The sequence below is a fragment of the Myotis davidii genome, unplaced genomic scaffold (assembly GCF_000327345.1).
Source record: "Myotis davidii unplaced genomic scaffold, ASM32734v1 scaffold350, whole genome shotgun sequence".
Taxonomy (NCBI): domain Eukaryota; kingdom Metazoa; phylum Chordata; class Mammalia; order Chiroptera; family Vespertilionidae; genus Myotis; species Myotis davidii.
Genome location: NW_006284938.1, coordinates 769,815 through 788,325, shown reverse-complemented (window position 1 = coordinate 788,325; position 18,511 = coordinate 769,815). Strand labels below are relative to the sequence as shown.

The 18,511-nt window shown below is 37.6% G+C and overlaps 1 protein-coding gene across 1 annotated transcript in view; it reads right to left on the bottom strand.

Annotated features, from left to right (window-relative positions):
- Window positions 1-1,963: 1,963 nt before the first annotated feature.
- Window positions 1,964-18,511, bottom strand: part of AFF2 (AF4/FMR2 family member 2) — a 180,040-nt gene continuing 163,492 nt past the window's right edge. The window contains exons 13-17 of the mRNA XM_015558416.1: window positions 16,444-16,515; window positions 16,020-16,113; window positions 13,531-13,583; window positions 6,871-7,061; window positions 1,964-2,361 (exon numbers count right to left, since the gene is read on the bottom strand). Of these exons, the coding sequence (XP_015413902.1) occupies window positions 2,240-2,361; window positions 6,871-7,061; window positions 13,531-13,583; window positions 16,020-16,113; window positions 16,444-16,515 (532 nt within the window). The 3' untranslated portion in view covers window positions 1,964-2,239. The remainder of the gene's footprint in view (window positions 2,362-6,870; window positions 7,062-13,530; window positions 13,584-16,019; window positions 16,114-16,443; window positions 16,516-18,511) is intronic.

Below are 18,511 nucleotides of genomic sequence, written 5' to 3'. Positions count from 1 at the left end.
AGTTGCCGGTGATTTTATTTCTAGTAGAATCTGCTCCTAAATCCATGATCATCTCAGAATGTGCTCTAGGTTGAATTTGTAAGGCAAGCCAGAGGGCTTCATTATACGGGGTGAGACAAAAGTAAGGTTAAAGTCATGAGTACATGAAACTTAGAATTTATTCTTGTATCATTATTATTAATTATTGTATTATTTTCCATATGAACAACTGTAAACCTACATTTGCCCCAGCCTGTATAGTAATAGTCATGCACTCTACCTGGTAAGCCATTAAGATAACTTGGGTCAATGCAAAGCCACCAGCTTAATTTGTTATTATATGACACCCACCTTGGATGATTGGAGTCTTTCATATTATTATTTTCCTCATTTAAGAGACTCAGAAAATATTCTCTGAAGTTTCATTTATCTCTGTGTGTCTGCATGTGGTAGTATTGTTGCTGAGACTGTGAACGTAAAGCTTAACCTCACTGGGAGCATAAAAAATGCTGGGTTCAGTTACTGGAACATTCCCAGCAGTCATTTTAAAAATGTGGTTTCAGCCATTGGAGTAAACTGTCACAACCTTATTATACAACAAAGGACTGGACCTTAAACTCAATGATGACCAGAGAAGAGCTTAGGTCTGTTTTTTTTTGCAACTGTGGTGATATCTAACCTTGCCAATAAGAGTGCAGAGTGATCCTTTGCTGTTCCAATCACAAACTTGCATGAGTTGGTTTAAAATTCATACAAGTTTTCATCTTTCATGTGCATATATCTATTATTTAACTTGTCATTAACAGTGAACAAAATTCACTAACTCAGCAAATTAAAGGCTATGAGGAATTATATACCAGCAGGTAATTATACAGAACTAATGTATGGATATTATCTAGCACATGTGGGGAATTCTTCTGGTGAACTGGAATACTAAAGATGATATTTACATTGTAATGTTTAGGGCCATGAAATGGATGTACAGGGTTATAAGGGGTAGGGATAGTTGCAACTGATCTAGAAATGTCCAAATTGGGTGAACTGTTCCTAATCTTCAGGATTTTTTCAAAAAAATTCTAGGTTAAAGCATTGACTCCAGACTAATTTTTGTTAAAATGCTAGCTCTACTAAGCTAATGTGGACCTATCTTTGGAATTTTAATGGAAATGACTCATATTAATAGAGACTTGAATAAAATCAGTGATTGTATTTCAGTTAAAATCTAAAGAGCCCCTGAAAAAAGGAAAAGAAAAGAAATAGAATAGAAAATGAAGAAGAAAAGGAAACCATGTAAATAGAGATTGGGGATATTAATTGGGAAAGTCCATATTTTAAAGCCACTAGAGAGCAAACTGTATATTATTATTTCTAGGTAGTGACAAGTTGACCTTTGATTCTAGAGATTTGAGCACAATGCAATAAAAAAATCCTGGCAATTTTGGACCCACCTACCAGCGTTTTGGCTACTAGGGAGTGCACCCACGAAAGTACCCCCCCAAGAGGAGTGCTTTACACAAAGAGAATTCCAGGTGAATATTTACATTTAAAATTATGGAGTTCAAAAATATTTATGCTAGCTGATGCCTTAAAGTTGTCCAAACAAATGTTGCCACTCATGATTATTAAGATTTTAAAAATAGGGAATCAGGGAGGGGGATGCTAACAAAACTGTCCTCTGGTGCTTGCCACAGTATTGTTTTAAGAGTGGCATTACTATGCTCATTTATTTTCTTAATGCATGATTTTATGATATTGCTACAACATCTAACTAGTGAATTTTGACAATGAAAACTCTCACCTGAAGATCAATTCTATAGGAACCACAAAACTTTAACAATGGATTTTGAAATACATTATTTTCTGGACATAATAATATATTTTGGGGAATCGCTATTGCTGAAAATTGCTGGTCCTTTGTATATATATATGATTTAATTTCTCAGGAACCTGTTATTATAGCAAGTGTTTTCCATTCTTTGTTTTGGGTTGTGTGGATGTGTCATTTCATCCAGCACAAAAGGATGGTAGGATCTAATAAATGCATACAAAATACTAAAAAAATGACTAAGTAATAAAACATACACTGTTCTCAAGTTGTAGTGTCCACTTACGATGATTTCTGTTTTTCACAGATATCAAGAAAAGCACAAAAACAAACATAAAGAGAACTTTCCAAATGAGTGGCGTTCCACCAGTAACCATTGATACTCTGGTAGAGGTAGAGTGATGGATGGTAATGTTGGAGATGGAGGAGCACCCACTACAACAAATGGGCATCGATGCGCAGCCAACACAGTCCCTGGCGAACGTAGCGGACAAGATTGGTCATGCTGCTGTGCTGGGTCAGAGGCCCCATCAGTGTGTCCAGATCTCCAAAGAATTCTGAAAATCAAAGCAGATCTTGGTCAGACCTTTAAATGACATCATGAAAATATGCACCAGATTGCTTAAGCTGACTTCATGCAACAGCACAACCATGTGGACATAGGAAAATTTATTCGTTGTTCATCCATTCATAAAAAAATTATAGACTACTTACTAGGGGACTAAAGCCCCATATGTATAGAAAGTACTATAATTTTGATCTTTAGTTAGATCCAAAATCTCTGCTGCATAAATAATGTTTGTGTTATTGTGATTAATACAACACAAATTCATTTAAATCTGCTAATTTGTAGTAATATTTTCTCAGACAACAATTCTAAAAGTACATTACAATCTTGTGGAGGTTTGTGAGACACACACACACACACACACACACACATCACGATATGTATATATTATATATTATATATAAATATATTTGCCTATATACTAGTATTTAAGTTTATATAATAAATATATAATTATACATTTAAATATACACATAAATGATATATAAATATATAATATATTTAAATATATTTTATATTATGTATTTAATTTACATTTTTATTTATTATAAATTTATATTTAGAAAGGGATCTTTTACACAAAATGGTAGAGAGCCATGGTCTATATGACAGCAAGCTGTTTGTCATTGTATGTGGTATTGAATGGAAAATATTATCTTTTCATTTTTGTCAGAATAAACTGAGTTTACTGAATTTTCTTGGCATGATAAAGACATAGCCAGTGAACCTGGATAGCAATTATAGCCATCAGCTTCTAAGACCAAATAAACGTGCAGGAGGCATCTCATTTTGTAAGGGTTATTGCTTCAGGGAAGGAAAATGACCTTCAAGTATGTGTTACATAACAACTCTCCCTACCCCCAGGACACTGATAGTAAGAATTCCCAGCTGATTTTCCTCCAGTTGACTGGGAGAAAGGGAAACACTGGTAGTAGTAGAGTGATGGATAGTAATGCTAACCAATGTAAACAGAGTATTAGAATTTCTGCTTTGGGGTGCAGGTAGGGGTAGGGGTTGTGGGAAAGACTATATTATGTCTGGAAACTAGCTAGGTGTCCCCTTTCCATGTCTAAATTGATTTGTCTCACACTGCGTTAATCTTGCTGCATTCCCTTTGTTAGCTGCCCACAGGAAAGCAGCTTCAGCCATGAGGAAATCACACCTGTGCTGGTTAGGGATGAGGTATTTGGGGAGAGGCTGAGACTAATGTAAAGTGGTCAGGATGCTCTCTTGCCTTCTTGAGAAACAATTTCCATGCATAGGTTATATGTGCTTGATTTTCCAGGAGATGGTATTTCACTAAACAGTGAATTTATTCCTCATGTTATGTGTAGCATGTGGGCTCCTTTTCTAGGTATCAACTTCATTGATTATGTGATATTTTTTAACCCACACTATGCAATAAGAGTAATTCTGCTGATAAAGAAGTAAATTATTATTAGCATCTAAAATATTTTATTATGTAATACAATATTAAAAGACATGTTAAAGGACCTAGTCATTGATGAATGAATGTGAGCAGCATGTGAACCTGGATTTCCTATGGGTATTCTTAACTAGATATCAAGGTCATCATTTTAATAACTGCTTCTAGCAAGCAGTTGGGGAGGTAGGGTACAGGACTTCTAGACCAAAGGCCAGAGAGTAGAATCAGCCCTATTGATCAATTTTAGCATTAGAATCTTCTGAAATAAGTCATCTGCAGCTGCATGGGGCAGAAATGGAGACTTTCCACTGACAGAGCCAACCTCACCAATTACACAATTGGGTAGAAAAGGTGAAAGTACACAGTTGTCTCTAGTGGGATGCAGAGTACCAATCCAAAGAAAAGTACCTCAGTTTCCCTATCTCTGTGTGGACAAGACAGATGTGAGAAGAATCCCAGCTGTAAGCAGTTCAGAAATGACAAGTGTGTGAACTTCAAGGCTACAAAGAGAAGATTACAAACAGGTCTTCTCCCCAGCCCACTGAACAACAGTGTGGTGATTGTGGGGGTGGGAGTAGTGTATATGGAAGAGGGCACAGAGGGGATAAATGGTGATAGAACAAATACAATAAAAATAAAACAAATTGCCGAAACTGGTTTGGCTCAGTCGATAGAGCGTCGGCCTGCGGACTGAAAGGTCCCAGGTTCGATTCCGGTCAAGGGCATGTACCTGGGTTGTGGGCACATCCCCACTGGGAGATGTACAGGAGGCGGCTGATCGATGTTTCTCTCTCATCGATGTTTCTGACTATCTCTCTCCCTTCCTCTCTGTGAAAAATCAATAAAATATATTTAAAAAAATAAAAATAAAAGAAATTACCCTAATGTATTTTTAAAATGGATGTAATTATGAAGGAAATTCATAAATATTGAACAGTCCTCCAGTTACTTATACAAAATAACATAGTGTTGGAGGCAGATACGCTAGCCAAGTTTTAAGATGCTTGTGCCTTTGCTTGCAATTCTAGAACCAGGCTTGGATAGGCCTGGTTGTCTGGACCAGTTTGCTTTGGGTTTTCACCTAGAATAGTAGACAAGTTAAGAATTATTCACTACTCAAGTAACTAAAGGCAGGAGCTCACGATGGTCTCTGAGGACCCATTATTAATATTGATCTCTAGATGGGCAGTCTAGTCTATCAGTTAAGAGTTCAGACTCTGGAATTGAACAGTAGATTCAATTCATGTTCCCAACATTAAGAACTGTGATATCATGGGTCAGTCTCTTAACCTGAGAGTCTCAGTTTCTTCATCTATGACATGGGGATAAAAGAGTCAACAAATTATAAAGCAAATAGTGCAGTTACTAGCATTTAGAAATTGCTACACAAACACATGTAACCAATATTTGTAAATAGTACCAGAAGTCAATGTATATAGTTGAATTGAGGGTTAAAGTCACAAATTATGGAATATACTTTGATAGCTACAGAATCTTTGAATTATATAGATATATAATAATATAGAGTAAGGAAAGATAATTAATATTTGTAGGATTTCTAACATGCATCTGATATTTTATGCTAGTTGTTTTACACATATTATTTCATTCAAAACATCTGTATCATCTTCTGGGTATTTTAATCATCATCATCATCTTATTATTATTCCCTTTATAGAAATAAAATCTGGGAAGTAGCTCACAGATTTAAATAACTTGCCTGAGGTACCCTAGCCAGTGCATGACCAGGCATGCATAAATGATCAGGCTTCAAAATCTGCAACCTTCCTACTCTACTGGAACTGTTTCTACATATACTCAGCAATAGCTGTGAAGATGCAGCATGGAGGAGGGCTGGGTAGGCTGAACTTCATTTCATAATCAGACACTGGAGAGTACAGCCCCAGAGATTAGAGCAGCAGTTTTTCAGACAGAAGAAATGCAGACCAGAACCCTAGGGCCAGAGTAGAAATGAAAGGATAGCTATCTGAGTTCTGAGGACTCTGGGGATTGGGAGAAAAATTGGCCTAGGAAGTCCTTTGGAGTCAAACTCAAGATAACTTCCATCTGAATCTAGCTGGCCTCCAACTCCAACCTGAATACAGGAAATCCCTATCACTCACTGCACTGCTGGAGACCTAGTAGCACCCAAATACACTCCATGAAGCTTGCACCACATCATACACGAGCAGCAGTCATTGGACCATGCAGAATACTAATGCCTCCCTATTCCTGACCAGACAGTTCTATACTCCAAATTTTTAGTCACCTCTTTGCAGTCTGATGCCAAAAAGCCCACATCTATCCCCATCTTGACTGGTGTTGGGGTGTCTATGGTTCCTGAGCCAAAATAAGAAAAGTCAAATGAATGGCCAGGGCAAAAGTGCTGTTTATTTTTACTTTCCACATTCAGTAACATAGTGAGGCTTCATTGTGAACTGATGTGACAGGTAGGACACAGATGGCAGCATGAATCACCAAAATTCACTTACCTTACGGTATAGTAGGATCTTCCTTGCATTTTTTTTTTTTTGTAGAAAACTCATGTGTTACCATGAATAGAACCTTTAGCTATAAGTGTGTTAAAAATACTAGCTGAACTTTGGCCCTTGCCTCTAAATTCAAGCTACATTATCATGTACTCACTAGAGCTACTGGTTATAATGAAGGTAGAAGGCCTCAGTTCAACCTTATCTCCCTCTCGGTCCCCCAGAAAGATTAAAGTTGACAACAAAAGCCAACAGGATCATAATAAATATGAAAATCATTCTCTTTTTTCTTTGCCTGATTTTCTGTGTTGATCCTTACCATTGAGTGAAAATCTGAAATAGTCATTTGCCAACACACCACAGTTTAGATTAGTTTAAGCTTTAAAAGATACTTAAATCCAAGACTTTTTCACTTTCTAAAAAATATTGGTCACTATGTCAGCACAGAGGTAACCCACTCTTCTCTATCTAAGCCCTGAAAATCAGAGACCGAAAGATAAGGCCACCAGGAAAATTCAAGCCCTTCAAAGCACAGTTGATTTCACCGTGGTCTGTGAATAATAGGTAGAGCAGATGAGCATACCTTTATTCTCTCTTGTCAGTTTGTCGGCCATGTCCCAGTGTTCATAGCCCCGTAACACATTGCTAGTGATGTTGACGTGGCTGGCAGCCATATGGTGAATGCGCTGGGGGATGATGACTGGGCCATTGTTATAATTCCCCATTGCATCGATGGGAGAGACATTGTTGAGACACATTGGAGATGGAGTGTTCCTGGGGAATGGGAAGAGACAGGTTTTGTTAGTCTAGTTGAGAAGAGTGACAATGGGATCTAGACCTCCCTTATCACACAGGGACCTTCTTAGAACACCATTTGCCATAGTGAGGTTTAGCATGGTGAACATATATGAAGCCCAAGTAGAGTGGAGCTTGTTCCCACATTCCACTGACTCTTATCAAATGACATCCTATAGTTTTTGCCAGCACAGTAAGTTTCTCCAGATGCCCCAACATAGAGAAAGCTCATTATCTCCCCATTCCTTCCTCATCTGACCAACCCACACAGGACTACACTGCCAGGCTGTAGCATGAGACCTTCTCCTTTTCTAATGTTAAATAGTGAAGTCACACTGCCTTTAACAACTATTGATGACTCCATGTGCATTGCTACATTCATCTTTAAATATAGAAAGAGCTGGTAAATATTTCTCTGGCATTAATTCTACCCAAAAATGTATTTCTTACTTTGAATATATATATAACTGGTGTAATGTTTTAGAGAAAGAAAAAGCTGAGAGCTACGATGATTTCTCTACCTGCTGCCACAATGGCTATTGGCATTTAGAAACAATATTGGTCTATTATCAAAGTGTTTTGTGGAAACCACAATGACTGGTTGTTACAAATGCAGTCACTACAATGAGAAATTTTAAAAAGTCTGCCAAGGAACAGTATTAGGGAAGCTGAAAAAAAGTAAGATTCTGAAGATCTCTTTAGGATTTTTTAAGACTGCTACAAGGATGGCTATTAATTGCTGCCTATTCACCTGTATGCTGGTTTATAAAGAGAAGTCTTTGGCATTCTTACTTTGGACATTACCAATATTTGGAAATAATTTTTATTAATTATTTAATGTTAGCAACATAGAGTTACCTGTTGGCTGCATATAGCATGGGGGAGGGGGGTTGACATTAGATTGCCCTGCTGCAGACTTCCTTGGGATAGTCCCAAAGGCATGGGTACCTTCCTGTGCCCATGAGCAAGGTCCATGTTCACCGCTGCGCTCCCTATACTCATTCATCCAGACTGTGAAAGACTGCCCAGTCAAATGCAGCACTTAATTTTGATTGAACATTTGAGTGGGTGAGTAAAACAAATGGGGGTAAGCTGTGATTGGGACTCCCCAAGTCTACCTATTTGAAGGAACCTCCTCCTCATTCCTCTGAACACTGCCCCCCCCCACACACACACATACATCATCAAGGATCCCTGTCTCATTCCCTCTCCCCTTTACCAGCCACTGCTGTTGGAAACTCTAGATTTCCAAAGTGACTGTGTTACTCAGAGCTAACCCTGCTCATAGAACTGATATGCACCCAGAGAGGCACATATAGAAAGGATCTGGGGTGGGAATGGCAATCACAAGGTACCAAAATGCCAAAGTGCTGGTGACTCAATCTAGAAGCAATTCAAACTGATATACTTGCCTCAAGACTCATGCAGGCTGTACCTATAGCCACGTGAGAGCTTTGGTACATTTCTGCAAACAGATTATATCTCCTGGTATGTTCTAATATGAGGGGGAAAGTGGATCCTTACCTGTTCTGCACTTGTCTGATGTAAGAGAGTGTGAAGGTTTTTCTGCTCTGTTTATAATTTATGAGATGTTTTGATACTTTTTGATATACAGATTTATTCTCAACAGAGGGGTGTGGTGGGGAGAGGTCCAAGCTAAGGGACCTAGGCACAGAATGGTCAGCTAATAACATACACAAAAAAGCAGAGAATTCTGGATTTTTTTGTCATGGCAGGTTACAAATGCTATTGTCTAGCCTTTCCCCCCAGTGTTGGTCATTAACTCTTAAATGTCAATTTAAGGCAATAATGGAATATATCCTCATTTGTAATTTCTAGAGAAAACTTTAAAGCTGTCAGGTGTCACAAATAGCTAAAGGGAGCCATATGTCCTTGGAAAGTACTGGAATCCCAGGATACCTGAATCCTAGCCCCAGTTCTGTTATGAATTGCTGTATTCTCTTGAGTACATCTCTTTCCTTTGTGGAGCGATCTGTCTACTGGAAGAAAAGGTTGGATTCAATGATTTCCAATCATGTCCAGAAGTTACAAGGGGAAACAAATCACCTCTGCTGACCTTGTACATCTTGAAAAGGCCTTTTTAGTTTATAAATATGGAAGTGTTATTGAGGGGCATTCTTTGCCTTCCACTTCCTACTTCCTTTCTTTGAAGTAATGAGTAGTGGAGTTGAGCAGAGCTAGGGCATTGGTTTGCTTTCAATCATTACTGATCTCACATGAAGTTCCATGAGCTGACTCCCTCATGAGCATGTCTGTACATCGCATTGTAATAATGAAATGAAAAATAACAATGTGCCTAAGAAATCATGACCCTGGCTAAAAGATGGCTCATACAGTACTCATCTTGGTATGACTCCAATTTCAACTTGGCTCTCCCCACTGCTTGGCATTCCTCATCCTATTTTCTTTCTGTGGGTCTGTTTGTAGATCTTGTCCTTTTCTTCATACATCCATGGCATGTACAAATGAGTATGCCCAAACAAGCACATGCTTCCCACCACTTCCACAACTAGCACCCTGGTCCAAGCCACCATCCTCTCTCAGCTACGCTTACCCCCTTGCGGTTATTTGGACTCAGTAGGCATTTCCCCACTTAAGAAGCAGTTGCAGTTCCTCTGCTTAAATGCACTTCCCTCAGGTATCTGCAGGGCTCACTCTCCCATTGTTCTCCTTTAATATTCTTATTAAAAATTATCCTACTGCTTCCTGACCCATCCCCAGAAGCCCTTTCTATCCCCTTCCTTGTTTCTATTTTCTCGCTTACATTAATCATCATCTAGCATACTGCATATTTTTTACTGTCTTTCCTCCAACGGGATGTAATTTTGACAGGGACAGGAATTTTTGTCTATTTCTAATTATCCAGTGCTATGTAGAAAAATGCCTGGTGCACATATTATGTACTTAATTAATACCAGTTAAGTAAATGAACAAATTGCCTTCCAGCTATCCCTCTTTTCCTTATTTAATATCCACTACATATCAGGTGCCCTGAGGAGAGCAGATGAATACATATAGCACAAGGATAAAGAATATTTAAAGGGTCTGGCAGGTATCTCATGTATAGTCAGCACCCAATGTTTGGTGAATAAAAGAGGAAATGAGCCCTAATAATCTAATAGGATAGCGGAATACATTAATTTCTAGCAACCTATGGTAACAAATCAAAAGCTGTGGGAGTTCTAAAAGCAAGATTGCTTATGATTTCCAACTAAAAAGAGTAACGATGACAACAAAAATGGAAGCAGCCACCATTTCTTAAAGGTACTATGTAGCAAACATGGTGCTCTGGGCTTTATTAATAGTATCTCTAAGTTTCAAGACAACTCTATAGGTGAATTTCTGCCACCACTGTTTAACAGATGATAAAATGGCATAGAGAAGTGCACCTCCTTTCTGAGAACCACACAGAAAATAAGTCAAAGAGCCAAAATTCGAAAGCAAATCTGTTTTGAATGATGCCCAAGGGGGAGGGCATTTGGTGGATTGGGTGAAAAAAAGATTAAGGGATTAAAAAGTACATATCAGAATTAACAAAATAGTCACCAGGAAATAAAATACAACATAGGAAATCAACATAGGAAATATAGTCAATGATATTGCAATAATTATGTATGGTGCCAGGTGGTTACTGGAAATACCAGGGTAATACTTTGTAAAGTATATGATTGTCTAACTACTATGCTGGACACCTGAAACTAATATAAAATAATATTGAAAATAAACTGTAATTAAAAAAAATTTAAGAAGCAGATCTGTTTTTCTCAAAGTCCACTTTCCTTCCATTTCACCATGTTACTTAAAAGTCCTCACTGTACAAAAGATTTCACTTGATAAGGCTGTCCACCTCTACCTTCACCCTTGTATCCATATTGGCTTATTTCCATTGCTTTCTCAGGCTCACAGGTATCTCACTCATGTTCACACAAGCATAGCCCTCCCAAGTTTTGTTTAATGTGGATATTTCCTCCAGTGAGCACCAGACTCCTCAAAATCCTTTTACTGGCCAATGTCTCAAGCAAGTAGACATATCCATTCTCTTCTAACCTTTTCAATGCCGCACTCATAGCCACCTGTCTACTGAAACACCTCCTGTAAAGGCCTCAAATCGCCTCCTTCTCTCACAATTCCATAACATTCCTAGCTCTCTTTCTTTTTATTCTCTCTATGTGACTTTTGAAATTGTTGCCCAGCTTTTTAAACTGTCCACAACATGGCTTACATGACTTTACATCAGGGGTTGGAAAATTTGGCCTACTATCTGTTTCTGCATGGCCTGTGAGCTAAAAATGGTTTGAAAAGATGAACACTTGCAATCAATTTGATGTAAGGGAAACACTAACTTTGAATCTCAATTAAGTTAATATTTTTTTCTTAAATTCCATTCTTATCCTTAGGAGACTTGTATTATAAAAATTGTACTTAATTGTTATTATATTTTTAATTTCATCAGTAATTTTTTTTCAGAAATTTAGTTTTTCTTTTATATTCTTTCTATATAATAGCCTCAGTTTTCCCACTTGGCTGGCAAATCCCAAAATAAGTACAATTTGGCTCTTTACAGAAAAACTCTGCTAACCTCTCCTCTACACCAAGATGATTTTTCTTCTTCCAACTGATTTACTGTTCTTCCTTCCCCTATAGCTCTCAAAGTCAGGGGTGCTGCTTCTGGAAGGTGCTATGAGAGGTCCTGTGTGGGGCCAGCTATCCTCATTCACTAAGGAAATTAGTCTTTTCTTGCAGATAAGAAGCCCTCCTTAACCAAAGAGGCTCGAGCTCTCTTTTTCTTGGGCTTCCAAAGAAATTTGTTCACACCTGTCACCGCCTTTTATGGGACGGTGCACTTCTGGAGTGCAGGGATCACACTGAATTCAGCTGGGTCCTCAGCCCCTCAAAAGGAAATGCACCTGAAGTGTTTGTTGAGTACACAGGATACTACTACCTTTGGATGATTGTTTTGAGTTCCCTAATTCATTAGCTCTGTGGCCTACCAAAAGGAGCATGATTCCTTCAGATAGAAGCTGCTTAAAAAATGATTTCAGGAGGTTTTTAATATGACTTCATGAGCTTAGGATATTTTTGAGTTCTTTCATTTCAGATTTTATATGTATATTCTCAGTGATCCTTAATGGCTGCTTACCCAAACTTGCTCTTGATTTACTCTGTGCTTAGAGAATATATTCGGCTTTTCAATGCTATTTTTATTTTCTGAACTTGCAGAGAAAAGTGTTCTTTCGTTTTTGTTTGTCAATATGAGAGTAAGACCTAATTCAACAATTTAAATGGTACTGTCTTTCAATACAGTAATTGAGTTAATGCATAGTTTTTAAAAGTTCTGTTCCCACACTCTGAAAGTCTTTACGATCTTAGAATTCAACATCCCACTGCTTTGGGAGTGTACTTTGTATATACTTATAAAGTGTCAGAGGAGACTATTTTACTCTCAAAGAAAGTGTTTTGGTTAGAGATGCAAGACTTTTGAACTGATGGAAATAAAAAAACAAACAGCTCTTTATAAATGTTTGTGTCCACAGTCACCTATTTTCCCTTCTCACTACTAGCTTAGGGTGGTGAAGGTGGTATTGGCATCAGAGTACAATTTAATGCTCAAGCAAGTAAGCACAAACACATAGCCAATTCATGGCTGAGCCAGAACTAAGACTCAAAGTCTCTCTCTTAGAAAGAATAGCTCTTCAGATGGGCCAGGAAGTCATCAGGCCCAACCCTTTTATTTTAGAGATGGATAAACAAACCCTTAGAAAGGAAGGGGTTCACTTAGCTTACCTTGGAATACAAGAGCAGCATCAGGACCTGGTCAACAGATTTCCAGACACCCACCCTACTGCTGGAAGACTTAGCTGCCCCAAGCACATAGAGCTCTAAATATGGCCACTAGAGTGGATGAGTTCACTGAGCCTTAAATCAGCATTACAGTAGATGCATTTATATTTTAGGTCAGGGTATTTTAGTATTAATATAAAAATCATCATGAAGGCTCAGATAATTGGCTAGCTAAGTGCCTTCACATTTTTAGCACTATTATGCATTTGATTTTATTAAACAGCACTTACCTTATATCAATAAATATTTCATTGGTTTTTCCTTACTGAGTGAATTATTGAAAAATCACTACATTAAAGTTAACTTTTACCCTGCCTCCCTGAAATGGCTTGGTGCTTGCCATCTCATTAACAGAGATTTTTAAGGCTATAATGTAGCTTAAAGATTAAATAGTTAAAGAAATTTTTAATCAGATCATGTTAAACTTTTCTGTTTTGGAATTAGCTAAAATCTGATTAGAATTTTGTGTGTACAAAAATTACCATATTCTCAAAATTGACCTTTGATTCTGAGTTGTCAGTACAAAATATTTGGGGTCCAGTACATCATTGATTTTCTGAAAAAGGAATTTTCATAAGATACTTACTTTCCATTGCCTACCCATGAAGATGGTATCTGAGTGACTTTTGAAGCGTTTTGCTAAAAAAGAGAGAAAGAGAGGGAAATAAGGACATCTATTTGTGTTTTATTAATTCACAAACAGATGGAAGTGTGATTTAGAGTACATTAATATTGATTGCAGCATTTCAGGATGCCTCTTGTTTTGTTAGCAGAGCTAGGATATATGTGCATGTCAGCACACCACAACCAACAAACACTAGATGAAAATAGCTGGTTAGGATAATTAGTGGCCTCCAATCAGGACCATGAAAGTCACTTGATGAAAGATCTTATATACTAAAAGGCCCAGTGAAATCAGGCTCAGTTCTCCAAGAAGTGGTTTAATTATCTTCATCTGAAATTTATTCTGCAAAACAAGCTCTTCAGAGTACAGGAAACCTTTTCACTTTTAGCTCCAATTGTAAACATTTTCCCTGGGATTCAAGGTGGGATGTGATTTCTGATATACTAAGAATGTGTTAGACCAAGCAGTGGTTTGTCTTTTTTTGTTGTTGTTGTTGCTGTTGTTTTGTTCTGTGTGTGAATTGACCTGATTTGCTATCTTTACATGCAAATCCTCATGACTGACAGTTTTCATTATTTAGCAATGTAGTTGGTTCAGGGCTGCATTGCAATGGAATGCTCAATATCTATTTTCATCGATAGATCTGGGCTGGGTTAAAGAATGGGTCTGCTATATTTTTGTGGCCAAACACTTGTAGAGTACAGGGAAACATGATACTCAGCATCACCACAATAGGACAATGACCTGGCTCATTATAATGACTTCACCAGGTTGGAACCCAAGTAGCACAGGGCCAGAATATTTGTGGCATTGAGCCTGACTCAGGCTTGCCGCTCAGGCCGCATGGCCCAGGTTATGCTCCTCTTCTGCCTCTTGGGTTTATGCCCAGCCCCCTTTGCAAATGGGGTGCTAGAGAAAGAGGCAGCACTTTCAAGAGCTCAGTGAGAATGTACCATCTCTCTGGAGCTCAGAGATCCACATCTAAGTTACATTCTGCAAACTCCAACTTTTAATCTCAAAGAAGCTCAATGCTCTGACAGAGGCGTAAGTTATTAAACATCTTTTTGGTATTTTGCAATGTCCTGAAAGCTACAGGACAGGCTGAAGAGGACAGATATTAAAACATTGGCTCTCAAAGTGTTATCATAAGATTTGCACCATCAGTATTACCTGGGAACTTGTTAAAATTCCAATTCTCAGGCCCAATATCAGACATAAAGTATCAGACACTCTGGGGGATGGGACCCAGTACTCTTGTTTTGTGAGCCTTCTAGGGGGTTGGGATGCCCACTCAAGTTTAAGAACCACCTTTCTAGAAATAGGTTGAGACTGAAGACATACGATGGGATGGGCAGTTGTTGTATTTGAATCTGTCCACCTGCATAAGCACTAGCTTTATGGCATTATGGAAACACCACATAACAGCTAGTGAACTTGCTCTTTTCCCCAACTCAGTCAGTGTTATCACATAGCTAGCTGTGCCCTGCCACTCACTGGGTTTGGATGATTGATGTAAGGTCATGATGTAACTCATCTCAATTTCAAACAACTTCTTTGGTGCAATTTAGCCAAATGTTCCCACGTACTTATCAGATGAAAGATTAGATAGATAGATCAATAGATAGATTGATAGATCGATAGATAGATAGATAGATATTCTCTTTTGATACCAGCCCAATAGGAGTCCTGAGCCTCCTCAATTTTACATTATGACCAGTTTTCTTTTTTGGGGGCGGGGGGGGCAGAAGCAGCACAAGCTCCACTGATGCACATGCCAATTATTTCTGGTAGAATGGCCAGGCCTAGCAGCAGGCTACTAATTGCAGTTTTCATCCAGGCTCATTCCCAAATTATGGCATTGCATGTTGAGGTTGATATATCTTTTTATTTTCCTTGCAAATTAAACATCTCAGCTCCCTAGATGGTAGATTTATTTATTTATTTATTTATTTATTTATTTATTTATTTATTTATTTATTGTTTGTGTGTGTTGGTAACCAAAGTAATCAATTGTATTTTACTTCAACCACTGTACTTCAAGACTCCTCATGGCCAATGGGCGCAGGGGTTGAGAAATTTCTGAATTAGCTTCTTATTTAACAACAGACTCATCACAGTCACAGCCACAAGCTGTGTCTCCTGGTGGGTCCACCATGCAAGGTAGGGCAGAAGACATCATTCTCCTGACTGCAACTGGGAAGTTGCTAAGGGCCATTTGGTTAGTTGAGAGAATAATTGGGGTATTGCATTATTGTTGTACCTTCTCTCCCTGGAATAAAATAAAACATTAGCTCTGTGCTGACTCCCAAAGGAGAGGTGGGAGGGCCATGGCCTATTGGGATAAGGGAAGTTTAGCCTTTGACAGCAACAACCTTGATAATTAATAACATACTTGCCAAGTCTTATTAATGATCACCCAACACCTATAAATTATAAAAAATAAGGATTACCTTAAAATATTCCATCAGGGATCTGGAGTACTTCATAGCATGGTCCTTCTTCAGTTTAAACATCCGCAAGTAGAGAAGTGATAAACATCTGTAGCTGTAGTGATGAGGAAAAGATTATGTTAATGCCATAACCAGCAAACTGTAAAAAAAAATGCTGATTCATGACCTTCTCACAGTTACTGAGAAACTTAAGTATTAAAAAACTAAAAAAGAAGGGGTAAGCATTAAAATTCCATCTTGATAAGGGTATAAATTAGGAGAGTAAATGTTTAGTCAGCGACTGAAGAAATCCATTAGTTATCCTTTAATAGTTTAATGGCAAACAAGAATAATGATCTGGGCTAGGTAGCTTGAAGTTGATCTGGAGTTTTCAAATTATTCTGCAAAATTTCTGCTATTTTCTCTTGGCCTCCATGAGACTTACCATAATACTGCCAGTTTTTTGTCCCCATCTGAAGCCAAGGGGCTTGCAAAGTTCTTCAGCCTCATCGCATACCTTTGAAGAGAAATTACAAGCTCAAGTGGAATCTATATTACCCTTCAGAAAGTCCCAAAGTCATTGGTATCCTCATCTTCTAAAGTGTGTTAGCCCCACATTTTTTCTGAGTGGGAGGACTGAGTATGGCATGTGGGCAAAAGCACATTCTTAAAAACATAAACAAATTATGGTCAAGAGTGTCACTGACATGACTTACAGAAGTAAACACTGGAAAAGTTAGCTAAATCTGGAGAAGATGGCTAAATCTGGAGCCCATGTTCTTGGACAGAGCTATGGAATTACTGTTGGTTTGGTGTGTATATAAATGCTGTTTCTAGAAATACCTAGCTAAACGTTATTGCATTTTCAATGGGAGGTGGACAAAAATGTCAGTCTCAGTTGCGTTTATAACAGATGAAGTAAATAATATACAATTATGTGTGACATGAGCATGGGGAGACCACAATCACACAGTTAATAAGGTCCTGTCTAATCGCTCAAGTTTGGAATATATTTCTATAGAAAATAATTTTGTTTTTTTGTTTTTCAAATGAAGGTCAATTTCACAGCATTTGATGCTTAAATATCCTTAAATTATGGTGCTTGTATATTTTGTTTTTCCATTCTCTTTAATTGTTACTTTCCACACTGGGTTGATCAAAGGTTGAGTAATTCCTATTTTTCTTTTTTGGGCACATTTCACTCTGGGCATTTAGATTCTTGCAAATGAATTCATTCCATAAAATCAATGTCTGAGTTTTAATGCGATTTAATAGGCGCTGATGGTGGAAAAAGTAGCAGAGTTTAATGTTGTAGAAGGAAGTTGAAAGCGTGCAGGCAGCCTGGACTAGTTCTCATTTACAAGAAGGCAATGGTGATCCAGCAGGTATATTGAGCTTACATCGTGAACTCCTCATTTTCAGCAGCCTCTCTAGAACAGCAGTACCTGTGGGCTTGGCCCCCAATACTCTGTACCCCCTCAGCATACTCTATGCTCCACTTATTGCTCCAATTCTGTTTAGTGAACATGTTTCAACAAAAAGACCTGTGCATTTGATGTGGATTCCTTCTATTGCTGCAATATTAAACAAAAGGATTTTTATTATGTAATAAATCTGTCTTTTATAGTTGGATCACTGAAATATCAAGTTCTTTTGATGTCCCACTTGTTTTCACAAATACATTTCCACTGCAGATTCTCAAGTTCAGATAAACTATAATTACTTGAATGAAGAAAATGGGGATCTCTCTGTACCCAACATACTGTTGGATAAAAATCTCTTCAACAAAATATTACACTACTAAAAACTATGTTCATATTACAGTCACCTTTTAATTGCAACCACTTTTGAAGTGACTTGATAGTGCAGATTCAATTGGTTAAATAGATCAGAAGACCTAGTTCCTTTAGCCTATTTTATTCCCAACTGAAATGTCTCCAGAAAAAAATTATACACACACACACACACACTACATTAACACACACGCACACAAAGGAGTGCATGCAAAATTGGTGAAATCTGAAAAAAGTGGTGAAATCTAAATACAGTCCATAGATTATCAATATCTATGTTCTGGTTGTGATACTGTATTATAGTTATGCAAGATATTACCATTGGGGGAAACTGGGTGAGGGTACACAGGATCTTTCTGTATCATTTCTTATGATTGCATGAGTCTATAATTAATTCCAAATAGTTTAAAATATTGACTTTAAAGTGAATTTCTATAAATTGTTCATGATTTTCATGAGATTCTACTGAAATATACTTCTATAGGGAGTAAACTATCATATAATGAGAAAAATGTATTTAGAAAAAAAGAATATTGTGTAAAATATTAAGGGAAGTGTTTTCTAATGGAAATAAATATTACTCAATGATTCACATTGCATTTTTACCAAAAAAGAAAACATATTTTCCTAAAAGAAAATTAGTAAGAATAGAGAACCCAGAAATCGACCCAAACCATTATGCACAATTAATATTTGACAAAGGAAAAAAAAAAGATGGCA